This window comes from Monopterus albus, unplaced genomic scaffold (assembly GCF_001952655.1).
Source record: "Monopterus albus unplaced genomic scaffold, M_albus_1.0 scaffold30.1, whole genome shotgun sequence".
NCBI classification, from domain to species: domain Eukaryota; kingdom Metazoa; phylum Chordata; class Actinopteri; order Synbranchiformes; family Synbranchidae; genus Monopterus; species Monopterus albus.
Genome location: NW_018127910.1, coordinates 1,368,314 through 1,383,717, shown reverse-complemented (window position 1 = coordinate 1,383,717; position 15,404 = coordinate 1,368,314). Strand labels below are relative to the sequence as shown.

Genomic DNA, 15,404 nt, shown 5'->3' with positions numbered 1-15,404 from the left:
AGTTGTTACAGCAGACTCACTAAGTGGATAATGTATGTTTTATTCAAATCCTATTTTGTATTTTTTCATATTAGTTAAGCTTCTCCACAGTCTTTCAGTGTAGCTCGTGGAAACTGCAGAAGGACCCCAGGTAACTTGGTTGGATGTCACTATAGTAGGGAATGTGTGAGTCTGTTAGATGCAAACATTTGCTGAGTATCTTTAAAAGCAAACAGCGCTACGTGGACTCTATATAGTCACAGCTGGATCTAGAGTTTGTGTGTATAGAGTATTCCTGATGTCAGTTTTTTAGCTCTCTAATTATAGCTTAAAAATTAACAGCTCATTCACCTCACACTGCCTGCAGTCTCCTTATGACTTAATGTCCTTGAGACCTTTTAAAACCTGACTGAATCTCTGTGTCTTGGCTCTTGTGCTTTGGCTTTACAACTTTCCAAATCAATTGTCATCATATTGACTCTTTGATTTTACACTTTATCCTTGTGATTCCTTTGTCAAATCAAATTAAACCGACCTGATCTGTGCTTTGAACTCAAGAACGTGCTTGGATCTCTTTTTAAAAAAAATTTCTTATTACAATAATTGGTTCTCCCGGAGGCAGCAATTATCAGCCATTAGTGGCGAGCACAAATAGTGCATTTGCAATTATTCTGTTAGTGTGACACAGAAGGTTGTGCAGCCTGTCTTCTGGGCCCTGATGCATTCATTGTATTTCACCTACTGCCTCTTCTGATTCGCTGTGAGAGGAGGTTTCTTACTATTGGAATAATTTATTTACAGCTCTTCAATTATCTTTTTGTGTTCCTGTGAAGTGATTGAGAATGTGAACATTTGTATCTCTGTCCTTCTTGGTTTTGGTTTTTCTGCAGGCTGGGAAGTGACCAGTGCAGTGCACTATGGCAGAGCCAGACCCAGAGCCAGTGTCTTCTGGAGCAGGGCAGCGTCTTGGAGCCCCAGAAACTCTTGGCATCAGTACATTGGATCCTGGGCAAAGACCCCCAGTTATGCCCCCAGGGCGGCATGTCACCGTCAGGGTCCGTATGTTGGATGACACAGAGGAGCTCTTCGACATTTCGGTGAGTTGTCACCGCTATCTTGCCCGGGCATGTTTCTGATTCAGTATTGCACAATAGCCAAGAAGGATTTCCTGTTTTCATCACAGCAGCAGCAGTCTGCTAACAGGTTGGCATGGCAACTGCAAGATGCTGAATGCATGCATGACACTGGGAGGGCTTTTTTTAGTCATGTCAGGTTTCTCCCAGGTTATTGTGGTGGCATGTACTGACCACTGCTTCCAATCTTCCAAACTGTGTCCAACCTGGTATACTGCTGTTATTTATTGCAACAGTTTTTTTCCACTATGAACTCCTGACAATCTCTCATATATTTAGGCTTTGTGTGGGGTTTACTGACAATGAGAAGATAAGATGCATGGCGTACTTTCACTCAGCATTCCTCTGAACTTGTGATGTTTTGGAAAGCTGTCCTCAGACCTTGATTTAATGGCAGAAAGTGAAGTGAAAAGATCATTATTACTAGTCATGTTCTGTCACCACAGTCCTTCTGGAACGTGGAGCAAGATGTGTAGACAGAGGAAAGTGGTGATGGAGGGAAGCAGATACAGCCACAAAGGACCTGTTTAGTTTGTATGGATGGGGTTCAACACTAAAGCTGCTGAGCTTCACTGACAGTTGCCAAGTGTGCAGCGCTGGGTGGGTGTGTCCTTCTGGCTGGCTCACAAGGCAGTATGGGTAAATGTTGTTCCTAAAGTGGGTAGCGGAGCTCGCTGTGCATGATAACTAATCCTTCTAGTGGTATCATGTGTTGTACTAAATACTTAAGGCTCACTAGTTTCCCATAGTGAGATTTAATTGTCTTCATTTAATCATCATTATTTTTTGTTAGGTGAAGCATTAAAACCTAATTTGTTTTTGTTGTACAAGACAAGATCTTGGGTAGTCGGTACACTATTTTTAAGGCAGCATGCTTATGTGCTGATTTTAATTTGACTTTGCCTTTTCTCACATTGTAGCCTTTCAAATGAAATATCATTCTAGCCGGTGATGTTCACATCTAATATGTGGTAGAACAGGTGAGGGGGGGATCTCATTCAGTCTGCTTCATGGCTCATAATCTGCAAAAAGCTGCGCTGAAGCCCTGCTCTCTGAGGAGATATCAACCTAAGACTTTTGCTAGCATACAGAAGGTTTTTATGGAGTTTTACTGTCCCAAAGTCTGAATGTAAGACTGCTCTACCCTCCAAAAAATACACACTCTCGCACTTTATTGTTTTTGACATCTGTACAGCAGCTCTGGTCCACACCGTACCTTCTTCTTGTTTCCACTTACTGTCGGTCTGATGCACCTACAGGGTTACAAAACAGCAGCACTGACAGTGGGATAATGAGACCCTACAGTATAGTGAGATGTTGGATAGGAGGGGTGATGGATATATGACCGTGGAGTGGATTTTCATCTGTGTTGACCCTCTTGTAGACCTTTAAGGTCATGACGCTGAAGCTGAGCTGTTTTGATGGTGAGCTTGTTGAACCTTTTGTTAGTGAAACTACTAACTACGGCTCAGAAGAAGGTAACAAAAGGTCTCTGCTAACAGTGAGCTTTATTCATGCTCAGTTTAACACACATTATATCCTCTATCTCAAGTCAGCACCTGATAAAAATCTCAGTGGGCTTGATATTGTTTTGCCCAGAGGTGTCTAAGGAGTACGTTTTCCTCAGTCAGTGGCTGTGTCTAGTTATCTTAAAACCAGGAAACATTCGTGTTTAGTCCAGTGCTGTAGCTGCTTCCTTTCTCACATGATATAAAAATGCCTTTTTTTGTGTACTGTATGTATCCAGGTGATAAAGAACCAACCCCTTTGAAACCATAGAAACCTCACAATTTGACTTGGCAAGAAAGCTGTGATGCTTGGAGTGAGATGCTTATCAGGGACTACTTTTGTTTTATTCGGTTACATCCCAAAAAAATAGCTTGTTTGGTCCAGCTGATACAAACAACATACATCAACTTGGCTCAGATCCTGCTTATGTTAATCTCTCCCCTGAAGCGAGATAACTGCATGGTCTACAAAACATGTTTGTCAAGCAATTAGCTAGTCCTTTATTTCGCAATAGGAACATGCAGTATTATCTGAGAAGCAGCAGTTAGTTTCAGAAGATTGTAGTCCAAGTCCCTTAAGCAAGGAACGTTTTGTCTCTTTAAGAAAACATAGGACGTCTGACCTCACCCAGTTATCTACACTGAAGGTTTTAGTTCCTGTTCCTCTGGTTCACAAGTGTAGGTTTGCACCTGGGCAGGTAGAGTATCAGCGGGCTGAGGAGCTATCGAGCCATCTTATTGGACACATACCCTGCTGTGGCCTACTTAGCACCCTGGCTGTGAACACATCTTGCTGATGCTGAAGACTGTTGGCTGCACAAACCCAGACAACACCAAATTAGCAATTGATTAAAAAGCTTGTATGTTCATTATTGATTTCTACAGAATTATTTTCGGATTAAAACTGGAGGCTGACTTCTGTGCTTGAGCAGAGTTCAGCAAACTGTATCTCTCAGTGTGTCTTCTAGTCCTCAGGCTAACATACCCCAACACTGTCCGTGCTGATGTTTTGATGCCCATGTTTGCTGACGGATGGTGGAAGCTCCTGCAGACATTGCATGTGAGCAGTGTGAGTGTGGCATGGATTTAGGGGTTGGGGGATGGGAGGATCAGGCAGAACAGAGGGAGGGGAATCATGCTCATTCCAGCGAATGAAGGAAACAGTCAGGCTCCATTAGCCAAGTCTTTCTGCTAGAATACAAACAAACTTAACCTACCAAGGAACATTCCACCTCCCATTCAGTACAGACATTAGCAACACAGATGCTCACTGTTAGAAAGTGAAACACATATGGTTTCTCTCACCGAGGACTGTACTCTGTCCTCTCCACTCATCACTTTATCCATTGCAGTTATTGTACGGCTCCCTTAAAAGGCCACTGTGGAGAAAAAAATCCTCAATTAATTACAACCCCCCTCATCTCTTGGCATTTTCATTTGCTTTCCATATGAGTTTTACCCAGCACAGACCCATTCAAAGAATTAGTTTTGCTTTCCTAATTACCAATAAAATCAGTGGCAAGTTAATACACAGGCACAAGAAAAAACATATTTGTCACGTACAGTTGGTCCAAACTAAGATATCCCAGTAACTATTAAATTCATTGTTGTGAAGTTTTGTACAGGCATTCATCATGAATGGATGAATTCTGCTGACTTTGGTTCATCCCCTCAAGCACCATTGCTTATCCATTCAAACCCTTCTGCATCCACATCATGGCCTCTGCCATCGTCATGAGGTTGACACTATTGCTTCTGAGAGAAATGTTTCAACAACTGTTGGATAGGTTGACATTCATGTCACCCTGAGGATGAATTATAATTAACTGTGACTGTTCTTCACCTTTTCATCTAGTGCCCTTAGGTCAGATTTCAGTGTCCAATTCTTTGGTTTAAGACCCAGCACCTACAAAACTAATAACACTTCCCATCAGCCAAAGCCGACCTTTATGTTTAGTACTAACTAGGAGCTGTTAGTGACTAGAATGGTAAACATGCCAGCAAGTCCACTGTCATTGTGAGCATTTTAGCATATTTTATCATGTAGCCTAAAACCTCAGAGAGCTACTAGCATGGCCCTGGACATGTCCATACTAAACAATAAGACACTGTGCATTATTAACTTTCAGCTTCAGCTTTTGATCAGTGGATAAAGGTGAACAATGTTTTTGGATGCCTCTCCTGGCTTTGTTTGTACTCAGTTGATGCGACCTCTGTTAAACCAAACATTATAACACACATTAATTTGATCTCTCTACAGAACAAGAAACATTTTATTGACGTTATGCAGTAAAACCCCTTCTTAACCTGGCATAAAGCATGTCCGAGGTCTGCCCTCTGAGTCACAATAATATCAGCTACAGGGTGTGATTCATGACTTGGTGAGAAGCTGACTATGATCTCAGTGTGTTATTCCCATGGTTTGATCCACACTTTATTGCTGCCATTTCCAAAGTTTGTCACAGCATAGCAGGTCCAGAGGCGTGCACAGAGTGAGAGATGAAATCACTAAGAATCACCTGCTGACTAGACTCTTTTGGCTTCCTATGTTTTTGATCATGCCATACTTAACCTGCACAAAATGGCATCTCGTGCTCAGGAAGATGTTTTTTTCTCTTCTCCATTCATTACCATAAATAAAGCTTGTTTACAGCCAGAAACTGCACAGAGAAACCAGGCCAACAAGACCCGCCCAGGTAGAGGGCGGCTATGTCTCAAAACGAACAGCCTGCAGGCTTCAGACTCTCACACCAGTCCAGAGGGCTTACCATCGCCTTGCCACTCTTCTCCCCATATGCTGTCACCCTTTCATTGTGGTAGGAAGCAATTAGAGCAGCTCCAGTGTGCCTTGTTGTCAGCTGAATGGCAATGAGGTCCTGACTTAATGAGTAGAAACATGATGAAGGGCTTCCTTCAGCTCAGCTTCAGTATGGTTATTTAATGACCGGCTGAGCAGCAGTGTGGAGGAGGAGCGGGGATGTTTCTGCTTTGTGCCACCTGTGGATCAGTGCACACAAAGAATCTGGAATAAGTTAGGGTACCCTAACCCCTAACCCTTCACCTAACCCACTATGTAACACCAGTTACTTGATTAGTGTGATTGGCTCATGTTGTGTGTACTGATCAGAGTACTTATTAAATTTGACACTGATGCCATTGCCTTTGTGTATGCAATACAGTGAATTAATTTCATGAGTCTGATATGTTTCCAGACTCAAATTGTAACATACTGTATGTACACATTGTGGGTATTTTTCCTCACTGCAGAAAATGTTTATATTATTATTAAGTTTGGTAAAAGGGTCAGTTACATTGATTTGAACAGACAAAAAGGTCCTGGCCAGTATCGATGCTACGGCTTAAGCTCGTCAATTAATGCAAGTCATAAGTCTTATTTCAAGACATATGTATCATTCCAGAATCTCAATTGTGAAGTGCTGTTTATGTAATATCTGATAATTATTTTAACATATCTTAAGCAGTATATGGGCAACAGGTTGTGCATTTGGATACTGAAATATGGTTTTTGTTACTGTTCAGTCATTTTATTGACCAACCAGTGAAGCATGTAACTTAAAAATAATTGGCAGATCAGTCAGTAATGACAATAGTAATTACTTGGAGCCTGTGAGGGCGCCTACCTGTTTGTTTATCCTGTGGTAAATTCATGTAGAAACTATAGATTTTTGTCTTGTCTTTTTTTTTTATTATTTAGTCATTAATCATCATTAATCTTAGAGTAAATTAAGCAACATATGCACTAGCTTGCAGCAGTACAACTAATATAACGATATAATCCTAGTTATGTGTAGACCTACGTGGACATAGTCTTATGGATTTCATCTTCTCCATCGTTGCCTCTGTGCAGTGAGACAAGTCAACATATTAGAAATTCAGCACACGTACTAGTTGTGCTCATTAGAAACCTCCAAAGGTTCCCAGGATTTCATGTCTCATGATGTGTATTTTCAAATATCACATATTGACTGTAAAGGAAGGCAGCGCTCAGAAGGAGGGGGTACAGTCTAGTCTGGAAGCTGCATGCTAAATCCTGTTATACTTGGAGCTGTGGTGGGGACACGGTCTGCTTCCCCAGCCTCACAGTGCTTTAGGGGGAGAAGAGGTGATGGTTGAATGATTTGGGCGCAGAGGATGATTTGGCACCAACATTCTGCCATGTGCCGTCATTGGCCGAATATGCGAACAAATGGGATTTGCTTGGCTGTTCGAGCATTCGGGAGAACGGGGCAGCGGCTCTTCAGCCCAGAACAACAAACCCAACTGTGTCCTACTTTTTACACCATGTCAGTGAGCTTTCTAAACACATTACACTTACTGCCCTTTTTCTGATGTGAGTCGTGCTCGAGTCATGTATTTAGATTAACTGTGCTGTGATTGTAACACTCCTCTAATGCTGACATGTAAACATTTCAGGTAGTGTGCCTCTGTTGGCTGTCGCCTTTCCCCCCAGTAGATTAAGCTTGTCTTTACAGAGAGTGGTGAGTGAAAGGATTGTTAGAGACAATGTGCAGATAAATAGCACCTCTCTGATTCTGTCTCTCATGTCGCCCAAGAAGGTGTTTGGAGCCTGACTGGGGAAACAAGCCTTGATACAGCAATGAGTCTGGGCTTTACTAGCATCCAAGCATCTGATGTTTGTCACTGCTCTCTGTTCTGCTAACATATTGCGTTTGTTCACTAGTGTGAAAACAGAAGCATTTCTTGTATCTGCTTTTGTACTTTGCTGTCCCAATAGTATTGCTTCTGCCTGCTTTAGGCTGTTGTTATTTTGTCATAGAAAACACATGCTGTTACTTTATGCGGCCTCCTGCCATGAAGAAGAATTAATTGTCATTTAGCATCTATCCCTTTGCTGCTAGAGAGCACTTTGTTGGTGAAACTGCCCTGACCTTTGAGCTGCAGTGTACAGCATATTCCCTCTGAGGTAGGTTGGATCCTAGGATGATGCTCGCTCAGTGAGCATACGTTGCTATAAATTTCAACACTATAAAAGTTAATCGTTGAAAGGCCACATGGAATCACGCTGGTCTATGTGCGGGTTGCCATGGCTACACATCGAGGAAGATGAGGAGCATCTGAGCTGGTTGCTGTGCTGCAGAGTTCTGTCTTCCTCTGATATCTGTCAGGGAGGAGTGGGGGGGGCGGGGTGTTCTCCATGCAGAGCATTAATGTGAGTGTAGTGCACTGCACACCAATTATGACTAACATATGCAGGAGAAACAGCCCACCTCACTGTGTGCTGGAGGTACGTACGTGTGCCAGGTTCCTCCTTTTGTATCGAAATGCCTTGACTTAAAATATGACTGACAACTTCTGGAGGATTATTAGCTCCTTGCTGCTGATTGGCCGAGATTTCCTGAATGATGGCATTGTGTTTAGGGTGGCAGGGCTGTAGGGGGAGACGTCATATGCTCAGTGTCACCATGAAAACATAAATGGAAGATGTGTGTGCTACAGTAGAGTCAGTGTCGTGGTTATGAAGACTCTTGCATGCTGTTCAAACATGAAAGACTTTTTCAGATTTTCCTCTGGTGAATGAGCCACACTGAAGCTGGAAAATATTAAAAGCGTTCAGTAATGTGAGAATGGCATACATGTGCCTTGCATCATTCTTGCACTGACTGTCTTCTGCCAAAAAATATTCTCATGCTTTCCTCATGTGAACTCTGAACCCTTGGTTGCCTTTCCCTCATGGCATAAAATTGAATTCCTGCAGCGGGATGTGAGGGGGTGGTTGTTTCCCACATACAGCCATCTTCCTTGCTCACATCCTGAAATGTAATTGGGTCGCGGAGGATAAGACTCACAGTAGAGGAGCAACAGTGGGAATTATCTGGTGGCTGATGGCTAAGAATACTAACATGTTAGAGGATGCTGGAAACCGCACACTTTGATGTGAGACATAAAGAAGAATGCCACCACTCCATCTACATACAGTATTTTTGTTTAACTGGAGAATTAGCACACAGATGGGATGTCCACTGTATTTATTGCCACCATAAAAAGTAAGCTTCCAGCTATGATGGGTCAGCTGCACAGGATCATACATCTAGAGATGTACTGATTGATTGGCGGAGATCATAGATGGTCAGTTTTCAGCGTCATGAGCTTTGACCAGAGGAGCCTACAGAAACACCTTGAAGAAGGGAAAACTACGTCCAGATCTTTGAAAAACAGTACACAATGAGGGAATTACTGGCAGCACATGAAATGCATGTATATGTACAGTGTATCCTACCCATTGTAAAACACAGCAAATAGAAACCAGACACACTGCAAAGAGAACTGTGTGCTCAGTACGACTGATGTAACACACAGTCTTCTGTTTCTATTAAATGTTGCACCTGTTTATATTTGGAGAAGTCGGAATATTGCACTTCATTTTTAGTTGGAGGTTTGTAAAAAAAAAAAAAAAAAAAGTGAGAGAAAGACAGAAAATGTAAAACTTTAACCCAATGTTTCATCTTTATTGCAATTTGATGTTTCATTAAAGAAAAGTTACAAAAATATCTCTATGCGCTCAATTGCAGTTTTTATTGCAGACATCAGTGTCCCTCCAACCTAAGTCATGTACGCCTTAATAATTGCAGTTTAGAGTTTGAGAAAATTATTTTTAATATTCATGTAGAAAAATCTGAACAGGTAGATAAAAGCACGGCATAATCTTGACTGATAAAAAGAGACAAAACCTGGTGGTGTGTTTTATTGCAGCCGACTACCATTTGAATGGTAAGTACTTCAGTCATGTCGCTTCTCCTCTTCCCATAAAGCACAAGCAAACATGCCAACTGTAAACATAGCTATAGTGGTACAGCTCAGCGCTAGGCGGTCCTGCATAGAGAAACCTGCATCATTCATGCTGTTTCTTGGAAGGACAGCCTGAAGCAGCACAGAGCTAATGACGAAAGCTGTCACTAATGCTGTCAGGTTGTGTCTGACTCTGTCAAAATTCTGCTCCACTGGTTTCTATACTGTGCCCGGGTGCTTTGGGACAAGTGATGCCTTTATAATAAGTCTTGTTCCTATGGTAACCAAGATGGATGTATCTTGTTGAAGATGCTCATGTCGACTCTGTCTGCCTGTTGTCAAGTCACTAACCAAGTAGGAGAATGCAAACCTAATTTCAGATCTCTTTGGAGGGTTTTGTGACAGAAACATGAAGGTGGATCCTCTGACTTTTCACGCCCATGCACGTACATTACCCCATTGAACATTGGCCTTTGATGACAGCATTCAGATCCTTTCATTATGCTCTTGAACTGTGGTGCTAAATCCCTCCCTCTAAGTAACAGCAGGGTTCACAGTACACGATAGGTGTGGCAGTGATTCTTACACAGCCTGCACTTTGTGATATCCTCCTGGTCTCAAATAAAAGCGGAAACTCTCAGGGGAATTGGTTTGCCTCAGCTGCACAGGAGCTTCACAGTAGCACTGGCCCTCCTCAATGAATTATGAATTTCTCATTGAGATTCAGAGGAGTAATTAACATGCCAGGCCCGACCAGCAGTGTGACATCAATGGGTTATTCTTATCGTGAGGTGTCTTATTTTACCCTGGGTGTTCTGTCTCCACTTTTCTTGCCCTCATGAAATGTTCTAATAAGTTAGAAAGGTGTTCTGCTGCACCACACAGAGTATGCTGCTCTCGTTTCTCCTGTTATATTCCACTGTGCTTCATCTGTAATTAAAACAAATGCCACATTCCCTTTTGGCTATGTTTTTGGCCAGTGCTGCAGCTCTGCCTGCAGTGAAGTGACTCCCATGATGCATTTGCTTGACATGTTGCATGTCAGAATGTCTTTCAGCTGTGCCTGTGCAGCTGAGTCTGTCTCCCGCTGCACCCTGGCAGTAATTGAATTTAGGGTCTCTTGGCTAGATAGAGATGTGTGGGAGTGAGAGTCAAGTTGAAAGAAGCAAAAACTGAAGGAGGGACATTCCTGGGTATGTGTGTGCTTGCAAGGCAGTACACTGTGAGGACACATGTTTCAAAGAGCTGGTTGAAGGTTTAGAACTTGTTTCATGAGTGTCATTACACACATGCATGTACTGCTATCTTTGTAATGTACTGACCTGATACCACCCATCCCCAGCCCCTCACTATTAAAACTGTATCATAAGCTACCATGGTTAAGAGCAACCACACAACTGAACTCACATAGCTTACTCAGGTTTCCTCTGTATAGATGTTGGTAAAAGTGTCGACATTATCAAAACATTTAGTTCACTAGCAAAGACCTGCCCTCACTAAGTATGAATGAAAATATAAGGATAGGTATGTCTGTGTATGTTGCGTAGGTTGCTTGTGCACCTTGCGGAGGGAAAAAGATTAGAATAAAAGGGGCGGAAAGAAATGAATGGGTAGCGAAAAACACGAGTGGAAGTATGGTGGTTCCAGTAGGCTTAAATTGTGTGAAAATGGAAGGGGTGTAGTTCGGTTTAGGTCAGATAATTACATTATCTCCATTATTTCCCTAAAAATGTGGCCATTAGAAGCTCTTTGGTCATACGGAACTGCACACAGTTGGTTTACCATAGGATAAGACAAAGACACTGTGAAAAGAATGAAAGCTTTGTTTATTCTACAAAGATCTTCTAAAATGGCTTGGACAAAAAAAATGGATGTTGGTGATAAATAAGTGTATTGTAGTGGTATTTCAAGCTATTGCAATAGAGAAAAGTAATCTTTTGTGCCATTTGATGTTATTATTTCTACCCCACTGAACACAGACTAGCTGCAGAAGAGAAGAGCGTTGTCTAAGGAGGCAAGGAAGAAAATAATTGCCGTGCATAGTCAAGGTGAAGGCTGCAAGACCCCAGGTTGAACAGAAGCACAGTTCGAATGGTAGAAAAAGAACCAAGGAAAACTTCAAAACAGCTACAAGACGCCTGCCAATATCAGTTGCAACAGTGTCTGTGCCCACCAGACTTCATTCTATGAAGAAGACTCAGGAAGACCAAGTTTTTAGAAAGAAACATAAAAAACTGCCTTGGCTCTACTAAAATGCACTTTGACACACCACAATGCTTCCTTGAGCTTTAGACCAGGCATCCCAACTGTTTAGCTTTTCTCCAGCTGTCTCTATTGATAAGTGATGCACAGAGGTCCAGGACTAAAAGAGTCAAAGCTGCAAATAGGGACCAGTGTGGAAATGCCACTCAATACTGTTCAACCCAAGGGTTTGTCCTAGGGGATGTCTGCTTTCACACAGCCAATGGGGGGTTGTCTGCTCTGGGCATTTCAGATCTCTGCAGTGGCTGAACAGCAGCAACTGACTGCTTCACAGTGTCTGGCACTGCAAGGGCTTGCAGAATAGCTGTAGTTCGAGGAGACAGTTGTCAAAGTTATGATGATTTCTTTCAATTTTGTGTCGCTGAGAGCTGCGGAAGCTGACTAAGGGGGTCAACCATGTTAAGTGCTGACACATTCTGTTTAACTCACATCACCTCACTTTAATTTCATTTTACAGCACAGTTTGATTGTTGCATTATGCAAAGGCTGAATTTCTTGTGGATCCTGTTTCCTGTGATCAGATCCTTTGGTGCAGTGGAGTCAAGGACTCATTGGCTAATTTTCTTGTTTTTTTTTTAATGTCTGCTAGCTACATGTGTCTTGTGGTTTTATTGTAGCTCCCTTCCTTTATTTCATTTAAATCCATTAAAGCCGGGATCTGGACTTTGAGAATTGAGTGGATTTGGGCAGAGAATTTGAATGAGTACAACATCCAGGCCCCTCTTTCTGCCTCTCTGCTGTGCTACAGATTCTCAGTCCAAATCAAATCCTGCTCTGGCATCTGACTCAGACGTTGGGAACCTTTTGCCAGTGACATTTAGTTTTAAATCTGGTGCAAACCTTTACTACATTTCCAGAAGATTAGCAAAAGAAAAGGTGAATCACAAATGCAGGTTTCCATCTTTGTACCGAAGTTGCACAGTTTGAGATAAACAGCTTTCTAAATTTTTAATTAATAATTCAGTAAGCGATGTGACAGCATATGGCATAAACATGTTGGCAGTTAACTAATGAAACGTTACAGTTTCCTCATTGCTTCACACAGATCTGATGGTCACGTCTGCCACTGCCCTTTTTGTCTCTTCAGTGACCAGCGGCATTTAAGTCACATGCTTCATGATTTATTAGTTCAGCTCATTTCTGCTGCATTTAGTCACAAAGTTTTCCACCTCAGGTTTTTCCATATCACAGTCATGGACAAATCATGTCACATAGGTGTTTGATTAGTGGACAGGCTTTTTTTTTAATGCAGTCCTCTGAACTGAACCTCCTCCAGAGCGCGGCCACTATGCTGCATACTGTTAGGTTACCATGGAGATCTCCCATTTAAAAAGTAAGCCAGCACTGTGAGGCCGAAAGCCTGGGTTGCACCCAGCGCTGGCTCTCTAACCTCGCTTGGTGAGACAAACACTACGCCTGCATTCAAACCGAACACTCTTGCGCTTTAACCCTCGTACTTGCGGAAACACTCATGTTCACCTCTTGTCTATTATTGATGTGTTGTTAAATTAGCCAGAGTGGGTTGTTTCAGTGTCTGAGAACCCTTAAACCCCATCACTGAAAAGCATGAGTCCAGTGCTCCCATTTCCACAGCCAGATTTATGTGTGAGTGTGTGGTAGTAGACACATCTCTGTTATTTGGCTTACAGCAAATAGAAATGGTTTGAGGTGTGCTAGAGAAGCCTTGGACAGGGTGTGGTGTTTGCATCCTATGCACAGTATTTTTGGTCTCCATGGTCACAGTCACCGTAATTCCAACATTATTACATGGAGAAATAGAATTTAATTCTCCTTTAAAAGTACATTATGCTGTAGACTTATCAAATTGTAACTTTTTATGTGAAAATAATTGCTTACTATTTAACCTTAGTCACATGCCTCCATTCAGCTCCAGTTGATTCCTTTTTTTTTTTCTTCTCTGAGATTAGTAATCACAATTTTCTTTATGTTGCCATGGTTACTGGTCTTGCTCTGTCTTCCAGTGGAGAAGAATTGGTATTCTGTAGTCACAGAGGCTTAAATTCCTACCAGAGCCAGTGGCCTGCAGACAGGGAGCAACAGCTGCCTTCACTGAAGCTGTGTCCGCTCTCACATTAGTTTGAGTTTCTCCACCGACAGAGATTTCACCTTAGGACAAGCGTCAACATTTGTCATGCTGTGGCGAACCAGTGCCAGTGCTCCCGCCGCAGGGTGATTCACAGAGAGGGTGGAAGATTTAAACTGTGCTACATCGTAATGGGCAGTGTAATTCTGCACTGAATATCGTGTCAGAGTGACACAATAGAACATTTAAATTGGTGCTAGAGATTTTTTATTTTTTTTATTTTTTTTTCAAATTGTATTTTTCTTAGCGCAGGTGTTTTACCACCAAGTTTATTTTTTGGCCAAACCTTAGTGCAAACGGTTCAGTTGCACACTTACTGTACATTGTCAGCTCTTTCATTTCAGATCTCAGTCAAATAAAACACTAAAACAGTTGCTTGGGGTGTCAGAATGGGAATGTTTTGTCAAGGTACTGGATGAAAAGTTGGTATAGTCATGCTTCCAGAGGGGATGACTCCTTTCCCCATGTGTGATTTTCAGTGACTGTCTCAGCAACTGATGGATGTTTTGATTAGGTATCTTAAAATCACATCTACATTCAGGAGAGAATTTTATTAAAGATTGCATCACCTTCAAAACGCATGCATCTTTTTGAAATGCTTGAGAGTGTCAGTAAGAAGATGTCTACGTATAGTATAGGAGAAAGTCAAATGGCCACATGCTTTAAATTCAGCAGACATCTTACTATACACTGGTTATAGTAGTGATGTCATGGGCACTTATTCAAATCCTCATCCTCAGGAAGTGCAGCCTTGGTCTGAGGCTCTTGTCTCTACATCTGCGTGCTCAGGTCAGCTACTGTATGCACTGACAGTGAAATCCCAGCTGATTGGCCAAGTGATAATTAGATGTTTATTTTGAATATGTTAAAAAGCTTAACCATGATTTTGACTTATTGATACTGCCCCTTGGGCTTCCCTGGAGTTAGCATTTTCACAGTTATTGACAATCGTTTTTAAAGCAGAATTAGCCTGTATTTGGTCTGATCTGATTGTTTTAACTGTGTATATACTACAGACTTAGACTGTTTCTCAGTACAGGTTTTGCCTTTATGGATGGATTGTACAGATAAGGCAGAACAGTGCTTTTGCTGAAGATTGTTGCAGTTTTTTCCTTGCAGCCTTGTTTGACGAAGTTTGGGATGGTAGGTCACGACAGCTGTTATCAGTACAGTTACCCGACTGCATCACAGAAAAGAGGGCCTCTGGATTTGCTGCGCTGAGAGCCAAGTAGTTTAAGGCTAATCTTGAAGAGGCCTATTGATTGGCCTCTCCAGTAAAGCAGCATGGGCAGCTGTCTTTATTTATTACTGGCAGAGATTATGTGCAAGGGAGCGTGCAGCAGGACGGTACCAACAGGCAGCGCGTTCTTGAAAACACCTGTCTGCTCTAGTCTCAGAACAAATCTGCTGAACACCACAGAAGCTCCCAAGTCTCATTTTATTCACAGTGGGCCCCTCTCAGAAAACCTGTGGTGGTCAGAGGTGAGGCAGTGGTGAGGCACAACACTGTTCTCCCAGCCTTCGAATCAGAAAGTGTTGATACCATACAGAGACCAGTTGGATCCCACAGTGTGAAATCATGAGCAGAGTGATGTCGTCAGTCAGTCAAAGGGCTTTTTTTTTTTCCCAACAAGTGTTCTGTCGGTTTAA

The 15,404-nt window shown here is 42.2% G+C and overlaps 1 protein-coding gene across 6 annotated transcripts in view; it reads left to right on the top strand.

Moving 5' to 3' along the window:
* LOC109958090 (FERM, RhoGEF and pleckstrin domain-containing protein 1-like) overlaps nt 1-15,404 on the top strand; it is a 48,696-nt gene that overhangs the window by 3,566 nt on the left and 29,726 nt on the right. For all 6 annotated transcript variants that reach the window (XM_020596443.1, XM_020596445.1, XM_020596442.1 and 3 more), the window contains exon 2: nt 870-1,076. In XM_020596443.1, the coding sequence (XP_020452099.1) occupies nt 897-1,076 (180 nt within the window). In that variant the 5' untranslated portion in view covers nt 870-896. The remainder of the gene's footprint in view (nt 1-869; nt 1,077-15,404) is intronic.